The 20,593-nt window shown below is 41.6% G+C and overlaps 2 protein-coding genes across 2 annotated transcripts in view; both read right to left on the reverse strand.

Moving 5' to 3' along the window:
* The window catches only part of samd10b (sterile alpha motif domain containing 10b), a 75,973-nt gene that overhangs the window by 41,458 nt on the left and 13,922 nt on the right, over window positions 1–20,593 (reverse strand). Inside the window, exon 2 of the mRNA XM_015968078.3 lies at window positions 6,629–6,813. Within this exon, the coding sequence (XP_015823564.1) occupies window positions 6,629–6,813 (185 nt within the window). The remainder of the gene's footprint in view (window positions 1–6,628; window positions 6,814–20,593) is intronic.
* LOC139063350 (acidic proline-rich protein PRP25-like) overlaps window positions 1–20,593 on the reverse strand; it is a 308,451-nt gene that overhangs the window by 12,265 nt on the left and 275,593 nt on the right. The window lies entirely within an intron of this gene.

The following is a 20,593-nucleotide window of genomic DNA, read 5'->3' on the forward strand; positions in this document are numbered from 1 at the left end:
ATTTCTCTCTGTTTCGGTCTTTCAAACCACCGGCCTTCATAACAGATTACTTTACAAGCACAGTCATTGCCTGCCAAGGTGATGCTTAGCCCTGTGGAGCTTGCAGCGACAAAACTAAACAGTGCATTTGGAACAAAAAAAAGCTCTGACAGTAAATTTCATGAGTTTTTTTCCTGTTGTTGCATCTTTACTGCTAATAAAGGAACACAGAAATGTTCTAAAAGATTCTGTATAGGCGTATAAATGCAGCATCATAATTAGGCAAATAGAAAGAATATGTGTTTCCTACATTTAGCTAGAGCTCCAGTAGTGAAGAATGCTGACGCAACATCTAGGGTGTGGAGGTTGTAGTTGCAACAAGACATCGGGATGCCAGGTTCGCAGTCGATACGTGAAATTTTTATTTGGGTCCATCTGTTGTTGGCTTCACCTAAACTCACTCTGGTTATAGATCTTTTATGGTCGCTCCCATACTGAGAAGGATAAGGACATATTCTGGGCTCAAAAGCAGCTGCTTGACTTGCCGAGTCCGCCATTTTCCTCGCTGTGCCGAGCGAACTACCTGGCAACCCGCAACAGTGCCCTCTATTGTATATAACATGGCTGGTAGATATAAACATAAACCCAGTGTCATGTTCATCAAAATAAATATTTGATTATTTTTAATTAAATTAAAGTCTTTAAAGGAAATACTGTACCTTCATTCTGTAAATGCCCAGTGGACGTATTATTTAATATTTATATAGCTTTTTATTAAATTGTTCCATATTCAACTTTTAATTTCTGTGAAACTGCAAAATGTTGGAGTTGTCACCAACAGAGGTGGTCCAAGTGAAGTTCTGGCTCCCTGTTGGTGGAACCACCTCCACAGTTTCAGCCACAATCACAAACATAATGACAGTATTTCTGGTAGAGTGAATGAAGCTCACACACCCTACTGTATGATGGCAAATGGACATTTGCCAGCAGTTAAATTGAACTAATGTCAGCATTTTTACCCACAGTAGTAATCTAAACTGAATTTAAACTTTATGATGCCTGTAGTGAGGCTCATGCAGAGCAGTGAGACAGAACTGAGGTTAAGTAGGTATTTTATATGTGTAAAATGTTATTAAGTCTTAATGCACAAAACACCGTACAGATTATAGCAATATGTGCATTACTATAATACATTTAAATCTAATTTTACACTTTTTGGTGGATATTACATTTGACCACAGACAGCCATTCTAACGGTTTAAATTGTGTCTTTGTAAAGAAGCATTGTGGATTCGGCATTTGTGTTACTTTTCCATTAATTCACTTCTTTGTGTTGGTGTCAGCTCAAAAGTTCAGCTACTGCATTCTGTAATGAAGAGAGAAAAATAATCAGAGTGCTCTTTTTCATTCGCTCAGCCAGCAAGACAAATTAGTGCAGAGAAAGAGCTTCACTTCATCTAAGAGGCTCAGTTCTGCTTTAGTAAAAGGAGGGCGCTTCATGCTTTCTAAACTACGTCTCTGTTATTCCACCTATTCCCTGGTCTCATCTGAGGGTTTACCCCTAAGCTGTGTGGCAGACAGCTAAATGAGCCACATACAAACCTCTCTCTCTCTTCACCCCATCTGGCTGTTAAAACATCCAATTTAAGATGGCACAGAAGGTAGACAACAGTTCATTACGCAGAAAAAAAAAATCAGTCACCAAATAGGTTTCTGTTTGATCCACCTATAGCAAAGAAAATACATTCATTTGTCTCGGTGTAACATTTCCCATGAATTGCTGGATGGATTTTGATGAAACTCTCAGGTAGTAATCAACAGAAGTACATCTGCAACTGATTAGCTTTTGGAGGCAACCCAGTTTAATACGGTTGCTAATCAGCCTTAGCAAATACAAAATTTTTTTTTCAAATTATGTTTGTTATTGGCTTTTTCCATTCTCAACACAACCCCCCAACACCAGGGGCACAAATAGGATTTTAAAACTGGGGGGGGGGGGGAAGTTCCAATGTACCCTCCCCCAAACACATACACACACACACACACACACACACACACACACGCACGTACACATACATAAACTATTGCAAGAACCTTAACAAGAGCTCAGTCAGTTTGTATAATTTCATCCAATGGTTTACGTAAAAACTAACACTTTTATATACGTGTTTGAAGCCATTGTGCAGTGGAACGCTGGCAGCAAATCTCTGCCTGATCAACACTATAAATGATAAATGATCCGCACTTGCATAGCGCCTCTCAGAGTAAGGACTCCAAAGGGCTTTACACCACAGTGTATCATTCATCCACTTACACACACATTCACACACTGATGGGGATGAGCTACGATGTAGCCACAGCTGCCCTGGGGCGTACTGACAGAGGCGACCCACTATTTAATTCAGTCATTTGTTATTCTTCCAATCAATTACTAACCAAAACCTCATGCTTTATGCAAAACATTAAATTATTTTCAGCATACCAATCTTTACAGAAAATGTAAAAGCCCAAAAAAACTGCACATAAAATATATTTAAAAAACAATATTCGCTTATCACTTAGAGCAGTAGTTCCCAAACTTTTCAGCCTGGCAAACAGATGTTCCTTCGTATTTTTACGTTATTTAGAAATTTTCATTATATTTGGAAAGTTTTAATTTATATATAAATATATAAATCTCTTTTTAAATTGTATATTTTACCCTTTTTTATGATTATGTGGCACACTTGACTTCCATATTTAATGCATCGGCATCTGCCCTTTTTTACGGCTTTTTTATTTTTACATTGTCAATACGTCTGTCATGTTTGCGGTGTTTTTACCATCATTTCTACATCCATCACGTCCCAAAGAAGGTTAAACAAACATCAAACCCAACGTTTGGAGCTTGTAAACTCCACACACCTCTCGTGCAGCACCAGCTGTCTGATACTGCAGCAGTGTCAATCGTCCCAGCTGGATGAGTGAATTTCTTCATCAGAGTCAATATTCTGCTTCATAATCAGAGTCAGTCATTACCAGACAAAGTGATCAGTCAACAAAGACCAGACCTGCCGGCAATTATACGTTTTATCTAATATTTGCGCTCTTCATGTTGCACGCATCTCCTCCTCTCCCTGACTGGGAGCCTCTTGGCGGGAGGCATTTTTCAAGCTCTAAAAACTCCCAAACTTTGCTCAGCCTGAAGGTTCCACATCTCCATTATCTTCTGGTGTAAAGTAGTAACTTCATGAGGGATCATATTTGTAGATGAGACTTGTTAAAGTCAGCAATGAGGCTTTGGCGCTTTTAACGAGTAAGTCCCATCACTGACAACAACGTACTGAATCTATAACCAACATGCATAAACAAACAGATCGGTCCCGCCTTCTTACACTGTTGTTAAAAACGCAGCAATCGTTGCTTGCCTTTTTCGCTTCATCCTGCATCCTAGCAGCAACCACTTTGGCGCCTCTGGAGTCTGTGTTTGTTTACGTGCTGCATTCAATGTAATTGGAAAAAGGAGCTTTAAGCGCTTAACCTCCGATTTTGTTTTCTTTCTGGCCTTAGTTGGGGGGGATGGATCGGGGTCGATCTGAATCTGGGGGGGGGGACAGATCCCCCCCATCCCCCACCCTACCTGCGCGCCTGCCCAACACAAGAGCTTCTATGGCCAACACTGGACTAAAAGAGCCCAAAGAGCACTAGCCCCTTTATGTTTTCTTTCCTAATGAATGAAAAATGCATCTCACAGAACTGCCAGTGTTTTTAAACCCATGTGGATTCATTTAACAGATTTTGATGCGTCCTTTGGTATTTTATGTGTCCCTACAGCCAATTTGCATTGCTAACACCTAAATGGGGACGTCTGAAAATAACAACCATGTTTGTGCATGAATGAACAACATCTAATGTGTCTGTCCTCTCTCTCTCTCTCTCTGCAGTCATTATCTCCCGTCTCCACTGACAGCGTGTTTGTACACAAGTGCACAATGTGTTGCATCAGCTTTGTTAAGCACACAAGACGGATTCCCCAGGTCCTACCTTATATACAGAAACTGGGCCGTGTTTAACTTAACCATCTCCGGTGTGTGCACATTGAGTTTAATGGAGTATAATTGAGTCATGAGTCTAGAAAGAGACGGACACAACAACAAGAGTCACACATGCATCTATAATTATAGAGGTATGAATGGACAGTGATGTGTTTTGTGAACGCACACACATGACAGACAGCCGGACTGCTCTTTCATTTGCTGAATAATGCATAAAGAAACTCGCCGCCACAAGGAAGTGATAAGCTTTGCTTCTCATGGTATGGAGGAGGTTTAATTATCCAGTCTTTGTGTAATCATATGGAAACTGAATTTTACTCATCTTTTATTTAACCTTTTATAGCTGAGAGGACTCTCTTTTATGAATTATTAAACAAACCGTGTGTGCGTCTTACAATCGTCTTGTTGCAAACTTTCCTTACCAGTATTTAGGAAACAAAGCAAATGACCTCCACAAGGCGATCTGCTCCGTTTCATTACAGGAGCATGAAAAATAACAGGGCATTGTTTCAGTTTCAGAACAGACAAAAGACAATAAAAGTCATCTTTTCCACCTTTTTTTCACTTCTCTGGTGTCTCTTCAGATGGGATTGCATTTCCCACAAAGTAGAGTTTGGAATTAAACGATGCGGTGGCTGCTGACATCATATTAAAGACAATCAGCTACTAAACATCTCTAACACACCTGTCAGCACTCAAATAGGTTTTATATCTAGCGTTTGAGTTCATTTCTGTTAAAGTCACTGCAGTTCTCTGTGGGGAACATTAATATGCAAAATGAATTAGATTCTCTGGCATATTTATTAAGAAATGTACCAGATTGCCCGTGTTCCATGCAGCATGTTACATCAGAAGCCATTAAGTTCCTGTACCTTTCTTCACAATTACATAACTAACGTCTCCCTGGTGGTTCTGTCAGAACAGAGTAAAATAAGATCAGCCATGAATATTTAAAAGATGAAACTATTAGACTTCCCATCAGTCCTGACATTTGACCCGCGGCAATGCAAATTACGTTTCATCCCGATTATGTCAGAACTAAACATCTTCATTCTATCACTTTCTAAATTCTAACATTCACTTCCCTTAGGGTGTAATAAATTATATCAAAAGCTGTTTGCAACAATTGAGTGATTTTGTTTTAAATTATACAGGAAAACATGTAGTACTTGAAAAAGACCTTATACATGCCCCCAACAAGATGAACTCCAACACAGCAAAGGACATTTTGAAGCAGCACACTGCTGCTGCTGCTGCAACATTAAGATTTTAACCTACATTCTGTAAGCTTTATCTTAAAGGTGCGGTTGACTGAAAAAACATTTTTAAAAGTTTATTTTTCTGATTATAATCAGTCACTCTAAGTTTTTCCTGCATCCTGAACATGAAAAAAAAGTCTCCTATACCTGTATCTCTTGCATTAGCTTCTGATGGAAAATAGACGGTGAAAAGCATGGGCTTGAAAATCCTCTCAGATCTACATCACTCTGTGAATTAGCCTTAATGGACTCACAGATTTTGACTCTTGACGGGGAAGGCTGTTGTTGTTTTAATGTCTGGTAATTAGTAGCAGACGCATCGGCTATTTGCATTAGCAACTCCATGTCATGAGCTCCTTCAGGCTTGTGTTGTTTGTGGAGATAAAACAACCATATTACAAGTCAGTGGTAGAGTCGTGTTGCTGTTATCAAATCTGGGCGAGATGTCCAAATATCAAGAAATAAGACTCCAAATCCTGCCGTCTGAAGCTCAGCTGTGAGGTTACGGACTTGGCCCAGCTGAGGCAGGGGTTTGTGGGCTTTTGTGCCCTGAGTACTGTCTGCAAGGCATTCATTCTTACTAGAGACTACTGGAAATGTAGTGACTGAATGAGTAACCCACTCTTTTAAGAACCTAAATGTACTTTGGGACTTACTTTGTGATGATCTAAAGCAGCGTTACTCAATAGGTGTCCAGACCTGGCCTGTGGGCCCCCTCCTTGTGGCCCCTGAACCCTGCGAGTACCCCAGTCCGGCCACCAAGTGGGAGGGGTAGGAACGGCAGCGGTGTGCATGCATTGTGCTGTTATATTGTAGGCTGGTGTAATGAACCGCCAGCACCGGCGCTTTGTTTCACCTAATTCCCACAATTGTGTTTATGGAAAATATTTTTGTGCTCTTTTTACCAACTCCTTGCAATGTAGTGCTAGCAAGGTCAGAACACAGACAGCTCCCAATCAAGTTATGTTTAATAAGATGTGTTTTCTCAAAGCTGTTAGAGGAGAAAATAATAAATCAAATCTAGTGAACAGAAGTAGAAGATTAACAAGCAAAGAGCAGCTCCACTGATTATGCATTAACACCCTTAATTACAAAAAGTATCTGTAATGGTCCAGTAAACAGCCTGTAATTACTTCTACTGGTAAAATATATCTTCTGATGAAATCCATATGCAGACTTGGCCTATTTAGCTCCAAGCCACTTTATTTATTCACTTTATGTATTTTGCAAAAATCAATTAGAGGGTAGTTTTGTTTGGCCCTTGTTTGATTCCATCCTCATGTGAAAGTCACTCCTGTGCATTAAAAACTCCTTTGCAAAGCAGCTTCTGCTCTGTTTGTTCAGAGAAATTCCCACCTGGATACCCTCTGTGCCAGGCTGCTGCAGTAATTTGACAGTGTGTGTGTGCGCAGTCCTCTGTCCGCGGCCGTCGTGCCAGGTCAGGTTGCTGCCTCCGGCGCGACGCGGCAGCTGGTAGCTCAGCTCCTCAGCAGACACCGTGTGCTCCAGAGAGGCACGGCAAAAACTGAAGCTGGACGCCGCTGTGAAGACACAACAAAAGAAGAATGAGAAAAATAAAATCAAAACATAAACAAGGCAGAGAAAAAAGAAACATACACAAAAAAAATAAAATAAAAAAACATTATTTACTCTAAGAGCTTAAGATGCTGCGTTGATGACTGGTTGATACACTGGTGATTCGGCTAAACTCACTTGTGACCTTCAGTCACGCATGGTCCATATTAATGATTTCTAAATGCTACAAAATATGTTTTCATTTTTTTCACCGCCTGTATGCCCAATCTGGTTTGTTCCAAGCAAAAGTCTGATGAAAAGACAAGAGTTGACGACAACTCATCAAAGCAGGCAAGCTGTCAACTCAAGGTCTAGGAGCAGTTCTGTTCACATCAAGCTGAATGGGCAGCTCACCTGTGGTTTGTCATCTCTGGAAGTGCATTAAATTCCAAGGGTGGTCTAGTAGTTATTGACCCTTTTATAGGACTACACCATCTTGGCCCAAAGTCCAGACTACAACAAGCTCAGTGGCCTAGTGGTAGAGTGTCCACCCTGAGACTGGGAGATCAGAGTTCGATTCCTGGTCGGGTCATACCAAAGACTTTGAAAAAATGGGACCCAATGCCTCCCTGCTTGACACTCAGCATTAGGGTTGGATTGGGGGGTTAAACCACCAAATGGTTCCCGAGCACGGCTGTGTCTGCCGCTCACCACTCCGCCAAGGGATGGGTCAAATGTGGAGAACAAATTTCACACACACATCAGTGTGTGTGACAACTGATGGGACTTTAGACTGGAACTGCCTTTATCAAAGCTGGAGAGGAGCTCTGTCGACAGCAAACATCAAAGCCAGGTCTCCATACTGCAGTGGATTGATCGCTGCAAGCCAATCTAAGGAAGCAGTTAAAGTTCCCCAAGCACATCACTGAAACATCACTTCGTCCAGACATAATCATTGTTTCTGAGGTGACAAAACAGCTAATATTACTTGAAGTCACTGTGTCTTGGGAAGAGCATGTGGGAGAGGCAAATGAAAGAAAATGTTCCAAATCACTATAGAGAAGTTACGGACAGGGGGTTGGAAGACATACTGTGAACAAACGGAGGTAGGCTGTAGGGGTTTTGCAGAATGCTAACTCTGTAAAGTCCTCAATCAACTGGACCTAAATGGAGTGGCTAGAGGGCCATCCGGTCTATGTGAAGCTGCAGAGAGGGCCACAAGGTGACTGTGGATAAGAGGGCTGATAGTTGTACTTTGTACGTACATGTGATCTGTTAGCACTCTTGTGTTGTGGATGACTCTCAGCTACTATCACATGAAATTTTAAGACACAGTCTATGACACTAAATCAATAAAATGTTTGCGTTTGCACAGATTACCGTAATTATTTTGTCAACCCTTTGAATGGAATTAACCCCAAAAGTTATTCAGATGTTCATGTTTTTGAATTGCAACAGATAAAGATAAAAACTATGTGTGCTCTATTGCGAATTTCTAAATATACCATATCTGACTTATAAAATATAATCTAAGAAATATCCTCCTAATTCTGATCTGTCAGTAGCTGCAGGGTTGAAGCAGGGTTCTCCTGTTAATTAAACACTTCCTTTAAAATCCGGTCTGTTTGTGTGAACGAACTATTTGAGGGAAAGACAGATTTGCTGATTAAAGACTCAAAGTAGAACAAGGCCTGATAAATGTTGCCTTCAATTTTTAGAGATATAAAAAATCTCTTTATGAGAGAAGAATTTCACAGCGTGCTTTGAGGGGGAAGAAAGCCTCATTTAGCTCCGCTCAATAGCTTCCTAATTTTTTTCACTGAAAAACTGCAGTCTAATTATAACTCAGGACCAAAGCTGAATGCAAAGATTGTGCTGCTGTGTCCATCATTTGACAGCATCATCATAAAAAGTTGTAAAGACAACTAAGGTGAAAAAAGTTTTAATAAAAGACAAGCAGCTCACTCATAGAAACAATAATTTGATATTTGTTCGACTATCAGCTGGAAACCCTTCTGTTCCTGCTTTATGATCGCACCAGAAACCACTGAAATGTGTTGTATGTCAGCTGAGGTTGGTGGAAAATACCTGGCTGCAGCCAAAAAGAGTGAAACACTTTTTCTCAGCCTGGAAGGCTCTTCGAACATTGATAAATACAAAGTTCACACAGCCATGATGGAGGAAAGAACAAGAGGTAGAAAACACGGAACGACATGTCAAGAATCTGTGATGTGTAACCTTTTCTGCCTCTCTCCTGTAGTTTATTGCTTTCTCTCTCTCTCGCTGCAGTCCTGCTTTTCTCGTTCCTGTTTGTTGCCACTTTTGTGTCAGTATCCTCCTTGTTCGCTCTCTTTTTTTCCCTTTTCACACTCTTTTTCAGCATCTCTGTCTCTTTCTTGTTGTCTTGTCTGCGGGGTCGTTCGGATCAACCAGGCCCAGCTCTGATATAATTACTGCCAGTCAGACTGAGGGCAGGAGACAGGAGGAAGGAACATGGAAAGCTAAGCGCCTTAAAACCCTAAAGACCTGCCAATCTCACAGAAAGAGACAAGAGAAAGCGCACCAGCAAGAGTGAGAAGGACAAGGGGGGCGCTGAGCTGTAAATTAGCCCTGGATCTATGCCAAGCAAACCCAACTGCATCGAGGTAAAAAGCACAAGACAGCTTAATTCCAGCTAAAACTTCTGGTTAAACCACAAATATCCCAAAGTAAACTTTTACATGACAAACTGCTGGATCATGACTTCCCTCATCAGCTGAAATCTAAACCCTTCCTCATTGCAGGACCTCTCCTTCTCAAAGAGCTCATTCTGCCATCTTTAATGGACTTGTCTGGCTTAACCACCTGGCTTGGGATACTATAGAGAATATAAGATCAGCCAAAGATAATTAAATATCCATGCAACTCCAACTGACATCTCTTTTCTAACAGACACTGTGTCATTTGTGCTCGCTTTCAGACACATGAAGCTTCAAGAAAATGGAAATTGTGCAAAATGTCTTCAAATCGTTGGAGAGATTAGCATCATTTCCATTCAGATTGACGAGTTAGCTCTCACCTTTTGTCACCAGTCTAAACATGCATCAGATGAGCCTGAACAAGTGCCAGATCTTTGCTGCTTATCTGTCACTATCTGGTGGTGTATTATCTCTCGCTGCCCTTACCAGTGACTTTTATCACTTTCAATCAAGGGAGGGGTGACAGAGATGAGCAATGATGGAGAGTATAGTAGGTGAGCGGGAGAGGAAAAACGAAGAGCATCCTGTAACAAATATGAATTTTCAAAAGCTTGGAAATCTTTACCTTCAGTTTCACATGTTTAGAAAACACAGACATGAAAAAGGGCATTTGGTGGTAGAGGTGTGAAAAATCAAGGGTAAAGCGTCACAGAAATGTTTGTGAGGCTGTGTGTGTGTGTTTGAAGGGTAGATAGGTCAATATGACTCAGCCCAGTGAAGTGTAACCTCATATCACCTCCTCTTGACTGAGCAGCATATCTGCCGTGCAGAAGGGCTGCTAAATCTCAGAGGTATTCCCTTTTTGAAAAGGTAATTAAGATGTTAGGTACGGCACCCCGGAAGGTCGTTCCAAGTCAAATCCCACAGTAGATTAACATGGCGTCACCGAACATTATTCATTTACCTAAAAAAAATAAATAAAGAGAGCATCTAAATTAGTCTGTGTGTGTTATTTTGCTGTGTAGGCTTATTCGGGAGAAGTTTGATTTTTGCATAACCTTGGAAACAACCCAGGAGTGCCCGTGCTCGCTTTAGCCCTTCCCTTTGAGGACGATGCAACTATTTTGGGCATGGCAAAGGGGATGCTATGGTGCATTATGGCACCAGAAATGTAGGGAGCATCTCCTTCCAGAACCTCCTTTTCACCTCAGTGATAAACATTTCTATTGGCAGTCTAAGTTTTATATAACAGCAGGGGGGGAAATATCACCGGCACCCTCGTTTCTTTGTAATTTTCCAGAGTGTGACGCTTCGCCGTGCCTGTGTAACACATTAAACCTGGTGCTTAAACTAACAGCCCAGTGCTGTGAAGTTGTTCAACATGTCGGGGGTAAATCGGGGAACTTTTTAGAACTCTTCCACTCCAGCAGAGTTTAATAACCTCAGTGAAAGGTCCTGAATTTCCCTTATGTGAAAGAGCTAGTGGTTTAAAATAAATATACCCTGAAACCCTGTGGTGGTGGGGTTCCCATGATGCACTGCAGTCAATTATCCAGGCTGACATGAGACACTCTCATAGGGGCTGTGGTTGAGGTTTACCTTTCACAAACTATCAGTGTCACGGGAGCACGCAAACAGAGTAACGGCAGTAAACATCCGCAGCGCCACATCTCGTCCTGGCACAAACACAGGGCTTAATATCTACATTTGCTCATAACTATGACAGAATGCCAGCATTGTCATGCATATATGACCGTGAGTCACATGCCATCACGCCAACTCACATATCCAGTGAGCCTGAAGGCAGCAGTAGAGAGGCAGCCACGAGGATGGAGGCTGAATTCTGGATTCATACCCCGGGGCTCACAATACAACCCAAGAAACAGACAGAGTTGGCATTTCTGTTAAAATTCTGCTACTAAGACCCACATTATTTCTGTTTCTCTAGCCTTCAGAGAGTACAGACGCTTTTTTTTTCTCAGCTCCCTTATCTGCTTCCCCAAGGCTCTTGTCCTGTCAGCCTACAGAGCACTTCTCTATATTTCTCCTGAAACCACTACTCTTTTTTTTTAAATATGGACTTAATTAACTGGTCATTCAACGCGATTGATAAAAAATTTTTCTACGATGAGAACGGAGAAGGGGGCTCCCACCTGTCCCGAGGGGACATTCGCAGTGGGATATGCACTCGATTCTTGGGAGGTCTGGCGAATCATGTGCCTTTCTCAGTTGTCCATCGAGAACGTGGAAGATTTGTGGATGTTCGGGCTGATGATCACTGGATTTCTTCTGATTGGAGCGGGAGGATATCTGGTTTTCTGGAAATTTGGGAAGACAGGAGCGATTGGAGTGCGACCCGTGCCCATGGAATGTGCTGCTCGTGCGGTGACCTCACAGACTGGGACGTTACTCGAGGTGAACCATAAGCTGGATAATGTCCTCGCGGCGTTGCCTGTATTAGTACGCAAGATGGATGTCATCTCGGAGAGGGTCGCCGGACGATGTGGGGATGTTTAGAACGTAAAATTGGCTTCACTGGTGGACATGAATGACCACTTATAGACTCCAAAGCAGAGAGGAAAATTATCTCTGCCTGCACCAAACAAAGCCATGTTTATCCTTTATCTGACGCCAAGGCAGCCTCTCAAGGCTGCTCAACACACCCCCACGAAAGCAGGAATGCTGACAGATGCTGTGTCCCGACCTTCCCCCCCTGCCTTCAGATTGTGACTTCTGCTGAGGTCAGCGACCTGCGGGAAACTCAATGTGCTCTCTGTTCCTTATCTATCCCTCCCACCTGTTGGTCTGCAGCTGGTTGATGCGCCGTACCGGCAGCTCCCATTGGAGGCTTCAGGATCCCGCCCAACCCCGCCTCCCCATCGGACTCTGATGTTTTGTATCTGTGCTGTCTGTGCTTCTATGTTGAGGAGTTTTTTTTTTTTGTATAATAGAGTTACTCCCCGCTGGGCCTAACTCTGCTATGCCTTTTTTTTTTTTACCTTACCCCCAATTATCCTCATGTAACACCCTTTTCATCTATCTATTACGGTAGCGCGACTCATGTTGCGAATGACCGCAGTCACCAATTCTTGTCATGTGTTTACCCATGTATGTCTGATCTCTGAATTGTGTGCACTGAAACTCATTTTCGTTTCTCTGTATGTCTTGCACATGTGGTAGAAATGACAATAAAAACGACTTTGACTTTGAATTTGATTATTACACTGGGAGAACATTGCAAGGTTGGTATAATAAAATGACAAGTAGCTGTGGGTTTTCTCTCTGCAGGGCGCCTAGCAACACCACGCAACACGCCCAGCACTCCAACAAAGACAGTCAGGACTATTGATCAGTTATTGATCCGTCAGAGAACAACTATTATGGATCACTTTTGAAAGAGTGCAAGGCACACAAACAGAGGGCCGCTGTCACAAAGTTCACTATTGATTGTCAGATTTTCTGCATTTCAGAGAAAATAAATGAATTTTTTTTCCACAAGAAGAAAACCAAGCGACTTGGATAGGGGAGTAAAACCTCAAGCTGAATACAGATAGAAGAGTTTTAAAAAGGGCAAAACAATGTGCAGAAAAGACAGAATATATGGAAAGTTTAGATAATTTAAATTTAACACGTCAAAGAAGGAAGAAGAGAAGAATGACAAAAGGAGATGAAATGATGGATTTTTTTCTCCCCTCTGCATCCAAACTCTCATAAAATGACACAGGGGGACAGATTAGATCTCATTGTCTATCAATTATCCAGAGTGAATGTCAGAGGAGGAAGGAGGAAGAGGAAGGACATGAAGGAGGAAGATATGAAACTCAATAATGGGTTGTGAGATGTGATAAGGTTTGATAAAACCCGAGAAAAGGACGTGATCAATGAGCTCCTTTGTATGCACAGCGGTAACTCGGTTATATTGAGTTCTGATGTTTCTGTGTAAAACATTATAAATAATAAGCAAGCAAAAATGTGACATAAAATTATTTAAACAATCAAAGATATGATTGAATGATCCTAATATGATCAATCATTGTGGCTCTTCCATGACAGATTCTTCCAACAATGTAGAAAGAAACGTTAGTAGCTTTTACTTGCATCCATTAAAATCTTGCACTGACCAGTGTGTCCCAGCTCCCTTCTTCTCTACTCTTTAGAAGCAGAAATGCAGATGTTTTAACAGGAAGTGTTACCTACTGGCAAGTGCCGCTACAGCTACAGGTTCCTCCACTGATAATTCCCCTTGTTACTCAATGTACATTTTCTGCTAATTCAACTGTGAAAACTGTGCATAATGTTTCAAATTAAAGTTGTGAAATGGCAGCAATCTAACAGGCCTAGTTGTGATTAATTTTGACTAAACAGCAGGGCTGTTTTAAAATGAAATGTGGTGGTGGCAAACTCTTCTGTGCTGCTGTATCGAGTGTGTGTGTGAGGACGCAGTAGTCGTAATTAGCTGGCATATACCTTCCAACAAAAACAATCCAACTTTACATTAAGAAGGGTAACACCAATAAAATAATTACTGCAGTACAGCCTTTTTCTTTGTGCATGAGGCTGCGATTTAGAGACTACTGCACTCTTATGTTAGTTTGACCCATCACAGTGCTCACAACTACACAGCTGAGCAACACAAGCTCCATTAGGCAGACACATGCATAATGAATGACAGAGTTAATGCAGAGGATGTGGGCAAAAATAGAATGAGTGATTTTCCGACAAAGTCCCAAGTACCGTGATTTATATAATGTGTGTATGCAAGTTGTTTCACACAAGGTAATGAAAGATTATCTTTTGGTGCAGCTGCTACCCAGTTATCATTCACATCCCATAAACATTTACCCAAAGTGGTCTGGTCGGGATGAATGAAGGGAAATGATGCACAGCGCAACTCTAAAGCTACAATATCAAGATCACAAAGGAAAAAGGGTCCAATCAGATGGACTCTCACTGTTCTTGATGCAATGCTAGATTTAGATAATGAAGATAGAGCAAGGAAGAAGAAGTAGTGGCTGTGTTGACAGGCAGAAGAAGGAATGTGGGGAAAACGTACGTTGATCACAGCTGATGTTTCAATAAATCCAATCTGTATTTCAATTTCATTTTTGGCTACAAATTATTATAAAAGCAATATAACTGACAAGAAAACAACAGCATTAAGATTGTTTTGTCAAACTGTGCTTTGCAACCATGCTTTTATTTTGTCATGCTCGGTGGATGATGTGCAGTTTTGCTCCTTCAAACGCGTACACTCACAAAAGTGTTTTACATCGGTGTTTAAAAATGTCAGAATAAGAAAGAAGGGACTCCAGCAGCATATGACAAGCACCAAAACTACACTATTTGCAGTCATGACAACTACACGCTCTGCAATGTGGTGTTCACCAATAATTTCCACACAGTGTATCTGTTTTCTGGAGTGCTGTCTGACCATGTGGTCTTCACTTCTTATTAACAATAACATTTTATTCAAAATAAACAGCAATATAGCAGGCTTTTATTTTGGCAAGCTGTGTTTTGGGCTGATGATGTCAGTTGGAGGTTGCCCGATATATTTTTTTAATAGCCAATACTGATGCCAATATGTAAGAGACACGGTCAACTGATGGCTGATATGTACTGCTGATTTTTAAGAGCAGATTTTCATGGCTGATTTTTAGACATTTTCTTATTTTCATTCTAAAATGTCACTAATAACAACAGTTGATGCACAAAATTTCTGCAGCTGAATCCGTGTTTGAATTCTGAATTTAACTGTTAAATGTTAACTTTGTGCACTGCTCAGTTGTTCAACTCAGACATCTAAATAAAGTTTAATGGGATTTATATAGCACCTTCTTAGGGTTCTACAACCCCCCAAGGCGCTTCACAACACAGTCAATCATTCACCCATTCCCACGCCGGTGGGGATGAGCTACGATGTAGCCACAGCTGCCCTGGGATGTACTGACAGAGACGAGAGACGACACTAGTGCCACCGGTCCCTCTGACCACCACCACCACCAGGCAAGGCAGGTTAAGGGTCTTTCCCTAGCTCTGGTCGAAGCCGGAGTCAAACCTGCAACCTTCCGATTGCTGGACAACCCGCTCCATCTCCTGAGCTACTGCTGTCCCTAAGTTAAGTTGGAGTACGTATTATGCAGATGTTATTGGTGAACATAAAAATACATTTATTTTAATTTCTGCAAAAGCATCGGTCTGCCCGAGGATGTGCCTGACTAAGTCGGCTTTACTAAGGACAAATGTCAACCGATGGCGATGTATAAAAAAACTGTAAATATCAGCCAACCAATATATCGGTCTATCCCTAATGCCAATGAATAATTGTGTTAAATAATCATGGTTTCAATATTGCCAATAATAGGTGTTTTGTGATTATTTTTTCTACAACCACCAACAAGCCCTATGATGTTAATGCACTATGTGCAGCCTTAATGTTCATGCAAAGCAGAATCACGAATACTAAAAAACAAACTAGTAAACATCCAGTCTAGTGCCCAATGGATCAATATAAATAAATAGATTTTGTTTTTTGTGTTTGGCTTTCTGACTCGGGTCAAATGAGAGCGTTCGCCTGCTATTCAGACAGTTACAGCTCTGATGTTTCCACTTGCACCATGTCCTTGAAAAAAGCCACTGGACACGAGTCATTTGAAAGAGTGATAAAAACAGTCCCTGCAGTCGTTTTAGTATCAAAATTTTATATCTTTCAATTTAGGAGTAATTTAGACCAACCATTTGAAATTGAGAGCAAAAAGGCCAGATGGTGTCCTAATGAGCTCAGAAGCGCTTCACTCAATGAGACAAACAGGTTTTATTTCATTATAATTTTTCAAAACCAAAAATCTGAAGAAACAGCTCCTGGGTTAAGCCTCCCTTCAGTGACAGCTTGAAAGCAAAGCCAACAGGGAATCGTTACAGTCTGTCCGCTGACCATACAGAAATCAGCTCTGAAACCTTCCTCCAGAAGTACATATGGTTCGTCTAAAGCTCCACTCACACGTCCACGGACCGCCGAAAGGACTGCTAACTGCAGCAATCTGTGAATGATGCCTGTGGTCTGTAAAATCAATGGCCAGCACTCACCCTGTGGCCTGTTAAGGGAAAATAATCAGGAGGAGTTCAGGACTCAATAAATTATTGATTTTCCTTAAAGCAGTCTCACAAATGACCACCATGTTTGATAATGTACGTCAGTTCTCATGGATCCACGGAGAAGGAACCTCTAAGTGATGTGTCATGAACAAGTAAGCAGTCGATAACTAAATACACTCTCACAGAAATTAGCATGCTTTGCTAATTTGCTCTATTAGCCAATTTACTTAAGTAAACCAAAGCAATGATTAAAACTGGAATAAAGCGGTAGAATAAATAGAATAGAAGGAGTCAAAAAGATTAAAGTTAATAATCACGAGAAGCCAATGAAGGAAAGTAAATATGCCAAAGATTCTGACAGGAAGAGAATAAAAGCTGCGGACTGCAGATTCGTAAGCGATGTGAACTATTTGAAACAGCAGCTCAGCAGGTGATGTCACCACAGTCTGCCAGCTGAAACGTACCACAGCTTTGAAGTTTGTTGTAGTACTGTGTGATGTGATCAAGGGAGCTTCTTCTAATCTTTACTGGAGGGGAGGGAAAAGAGAACAGAAAAAACAGACAGGAAGAAAATGCTAAAATTTGTATCAGGGGGCCACAGAGACAGGCTATGGGAATGCAACTGAGACAGGTGAGAGGAAAACTACAGCACTGCCACTGGCATAAACAATCAAAATCACTCAGCTCTATTTCCTCTGCACAGCCTTTTAGTGAGAAAAACACAACGTGAACCTGAGGTTTTGTTATTGCATCTTTTGTTTACAAAGGCAGTCCTTTTATGCAAAAGACGCCATCTCCATATTCTTTTTTTGCTATTTTGTCTAAAGACATTCTCAATAGGAGCCGTTATTGTTTGAAGCCTGTTGAGGTGTCGCAGCATTTAGCTGGTGAGTAGATCCATATTGATCGGCACACCTCTGCATCAAAACCCTCATTTCATCTGGTTTCTTCAATATTGCAAGGCTGTACATTTCCATCTCGTCTCCCAAGAAACCCCGCACATTCTTATTATCTTCAGTCTGTTTTTATGAGCAATGTTTCTAAATGAATGCATGTATCTGTGGGCCAGTGACATGAACTTGTGAGACATTATTTGTGCAAAGCTTCTAATTTTGCATCAAAATTAAATATAGTCATAGCAGTTAACTATACAAACATGAACTTGTCTTTGCTTTATTAACTGTTTTATTGTTACTTTAATAATATATTCAGATGCTAGAAAATCCCATTTCAGACCAAAATAAGCCAGGATGCCTGAATGGAAACATAAGAGATTTTGCATCTGTCTGATATGAATTACTTTACAAAGGTCTACCATGTGTTGTCAACCCATTAACTTCATGAGTGCATTTGATATTTCATTGTTATTTAAATATTTCAACACTAACAGCTGTCACAGTTCCATCATAGAGGTCCCAAGTTAGGGATGGCAGTGTGATGATAATGTATAATGAAGGATATGAGTGTGTTGACAGTCTGGAGAATCAGAGATCGCGGAACGCCTGACAGAAAGATGGGGACAGAACATGTTTCATCCAGACCATTGTAGATGTTACACACTCGGCCTGATCACTGCTGATGTCTGTTCATGAAAGAATGTAAGTAATGCCGAAGAAATTACATGATGAACTATGCAAATTCAATTCTCTTTAGTGTCCCTGCCATCCATCCATCCATCCATTTTTAGCCGTTCTGCTGTAGTTGGGTCGTGGGGGCAGCAGTCTAAGCAGGGAGGCCTAGACTTCCCTCTCCCCTGCCACTTGGGCCAGCTCGTCCTGGGGAATCCCACCGAGAAACATAGTCCATCCAGTGTGCCTTGGGTATTCCTTTAGGTTTCCTCCAGGTTGGACGTGCCTGGAAAACCTCACCAGGAAGGCATTCTGACCAGATGCCCGAGCCACCTCAACTGGCTCCTCTCGATGTGGAGGAGAAGCGGGTCTACTCCGACCCCCTCCCGGATGACTGAGCTTCTCACCCTACCTCTAAGGGACAGCCCAGCCATCCTCTGGTGAAAATTCATTTTGACTTCTTGTACCTGTGATCTCGCTCTTTCGGTTTCTACCCAAAGCTTGTGACCGTAGATGAGGGTAAGAACGTACGTAGACTGAACAGTAAATTGAGAGCTTTCTGGCTTAGCTTTCTCTTCACCACGACAGATTGCAATACTGCAGAGCAAGCACCAATCTGTCTGTTGATGTCATGCTCAATTTTCTAGCTGCAGGTAGATTCTTGACCAACCCCAACAGGCGTAATCACATTACTCCTGTCCTGGCACATCTCCATTGACTACCTGTAAATTTCTGAGTCAAGTTCAAGATCCTGACATTTGTTTTTAAAGTCTTGAACGGCCACACCCCAGCATGTCTATCTGACTTGATTACCCCCTTTATGCCAAACCAGGCACTGAGATCCGCTGATCGTCTGTTGCTCAGTGTCCTCTCTAAAATGGGCTATAAATCGCGGGGGGAGCGACCCCCACTCTCTGGAATGCACTCCCCACCTCTGTTAGACGGGTACTACCTCTACCCCGGTTTAATTCATCATTCAACATTAACTTTTACGACCTGACATTTTCTCACCATTAACTTTCTCTCATATGGTATGTGCATCATTGTTGATTGTGCTACCTGTGTTATTTTCAGTCCTTGGTCAGCTGCCATGCTGTTTTTAAAGGAGCTTTATAAATAAACTGGCATGGTATAATCCCTGTTATTTTTTCCTCTATCAGGATATATTTACTGTAAATTTGTGATATTTTTTGCAATGTACGCCAACTTAAAAACGGGGGGGGGGGGGGGGGGGGGATCTAATAACATTTTATGAAAACTTTGATGACTTCATGATCTCAGTTTAAAAGAACTAATAAAATCTTTTGCCACATCACCCACCTCTACCCAGGTGTATTGAAAGGATTTGCAGGAAAAAAGAATGATCAGAAGGTTTTTCTGAGCTTCAACTTCGAAACCACATCCTGGAAACAAGTGATTGTTCCTTCAACAAAAAGGCTACACAGACTTTTAAAGTCTTTCATCTGAGAACTGTCTAACAAAAGCAGTATTCAGTCTGCAGCAGGTGCCTTCAGAGGGCTAGAGAGTGGTTTGTGTGCTCAGTCCAATACAAGCCCTTCCGGAGCTTTCTTGCTTTCACTCAGTCGGCAAGACAAATTAGCTCACACCTGGGGGGCGCTTGGCCATTTATCTGTATCCACTCCCAGCAGTCCCACTTGTCTCTGTAAGTCTCCCAGCATGCAGCTTACTGCAGTGACTGGGGGTCTGTCTTTTGGAGCTTAATTGCCATGTTATCAGCACCTCTCCTGCACTACCACTGCATCCACTCCTTTCAGTCAGGCGGACATGCCTATTACTGCTCCTACACACACACACACACACACACACACACACACACACACACACACACACACACACACACACACACACACACACACACACACACACACACACACACACACACACACACACACACACACCAGTCCTCACTTCCCAGATTCCAGGGGCACCACTCAGAGTAGACAGTAGCTGGAACAAAGTGGTTGGTTTAGAAAGGTGATCAAAGCTTCCTGTTGTCACTATTCTGTCTCTCTCTCTCTCTCTCTCTCTCTCTCTCACTCACACACACACACACACACACACACACACACACACACACACACACACACAAAAGTGAACATTAAGTCACAGATGGAGCTTCTTGTCCAGGTCAAATGAGCCCAGGAAAACCATTCTATTTCCTTCCCTTGAAGTACTTTATCAAAACACACAAATACGCACATGTCTATGATTCCATAATGGTTTTCTAAAGTTATCTTACCCTAACAGGAACATAAAAAAATGTACAGTGCGTTTTATTTATTTATTTTTTGTACATTTGCAGGAGGATATTGATGCAACTGTTGCAGAAAACATAAATTAATATTCAGCAGGTGTGTAAAACAAGTTGACTAACCTCAGCATTAGAACGAGTCTCTAAGCGAACACGTAGAAATATTTTACTAGTGAACAACTTTAACTCTAGA

The sequence above is a fragment of the Nothobranchius furzeri genome, chromosome 15 (assembly GCF_043380555.1).
Source record: "Nothobranchius furzeri strain GRZ-AD chromosome 15, NfurGRZ-RIMD1, whole genome shotgun sequence".
Classification (NCBI taxonomy): Eukaryota; Metazoa; Chordata; class Actinopteri; order Cyprinodontiformes; family Nothobranchiidae; genus Nothobranchius; species Nothobranchius furzeri.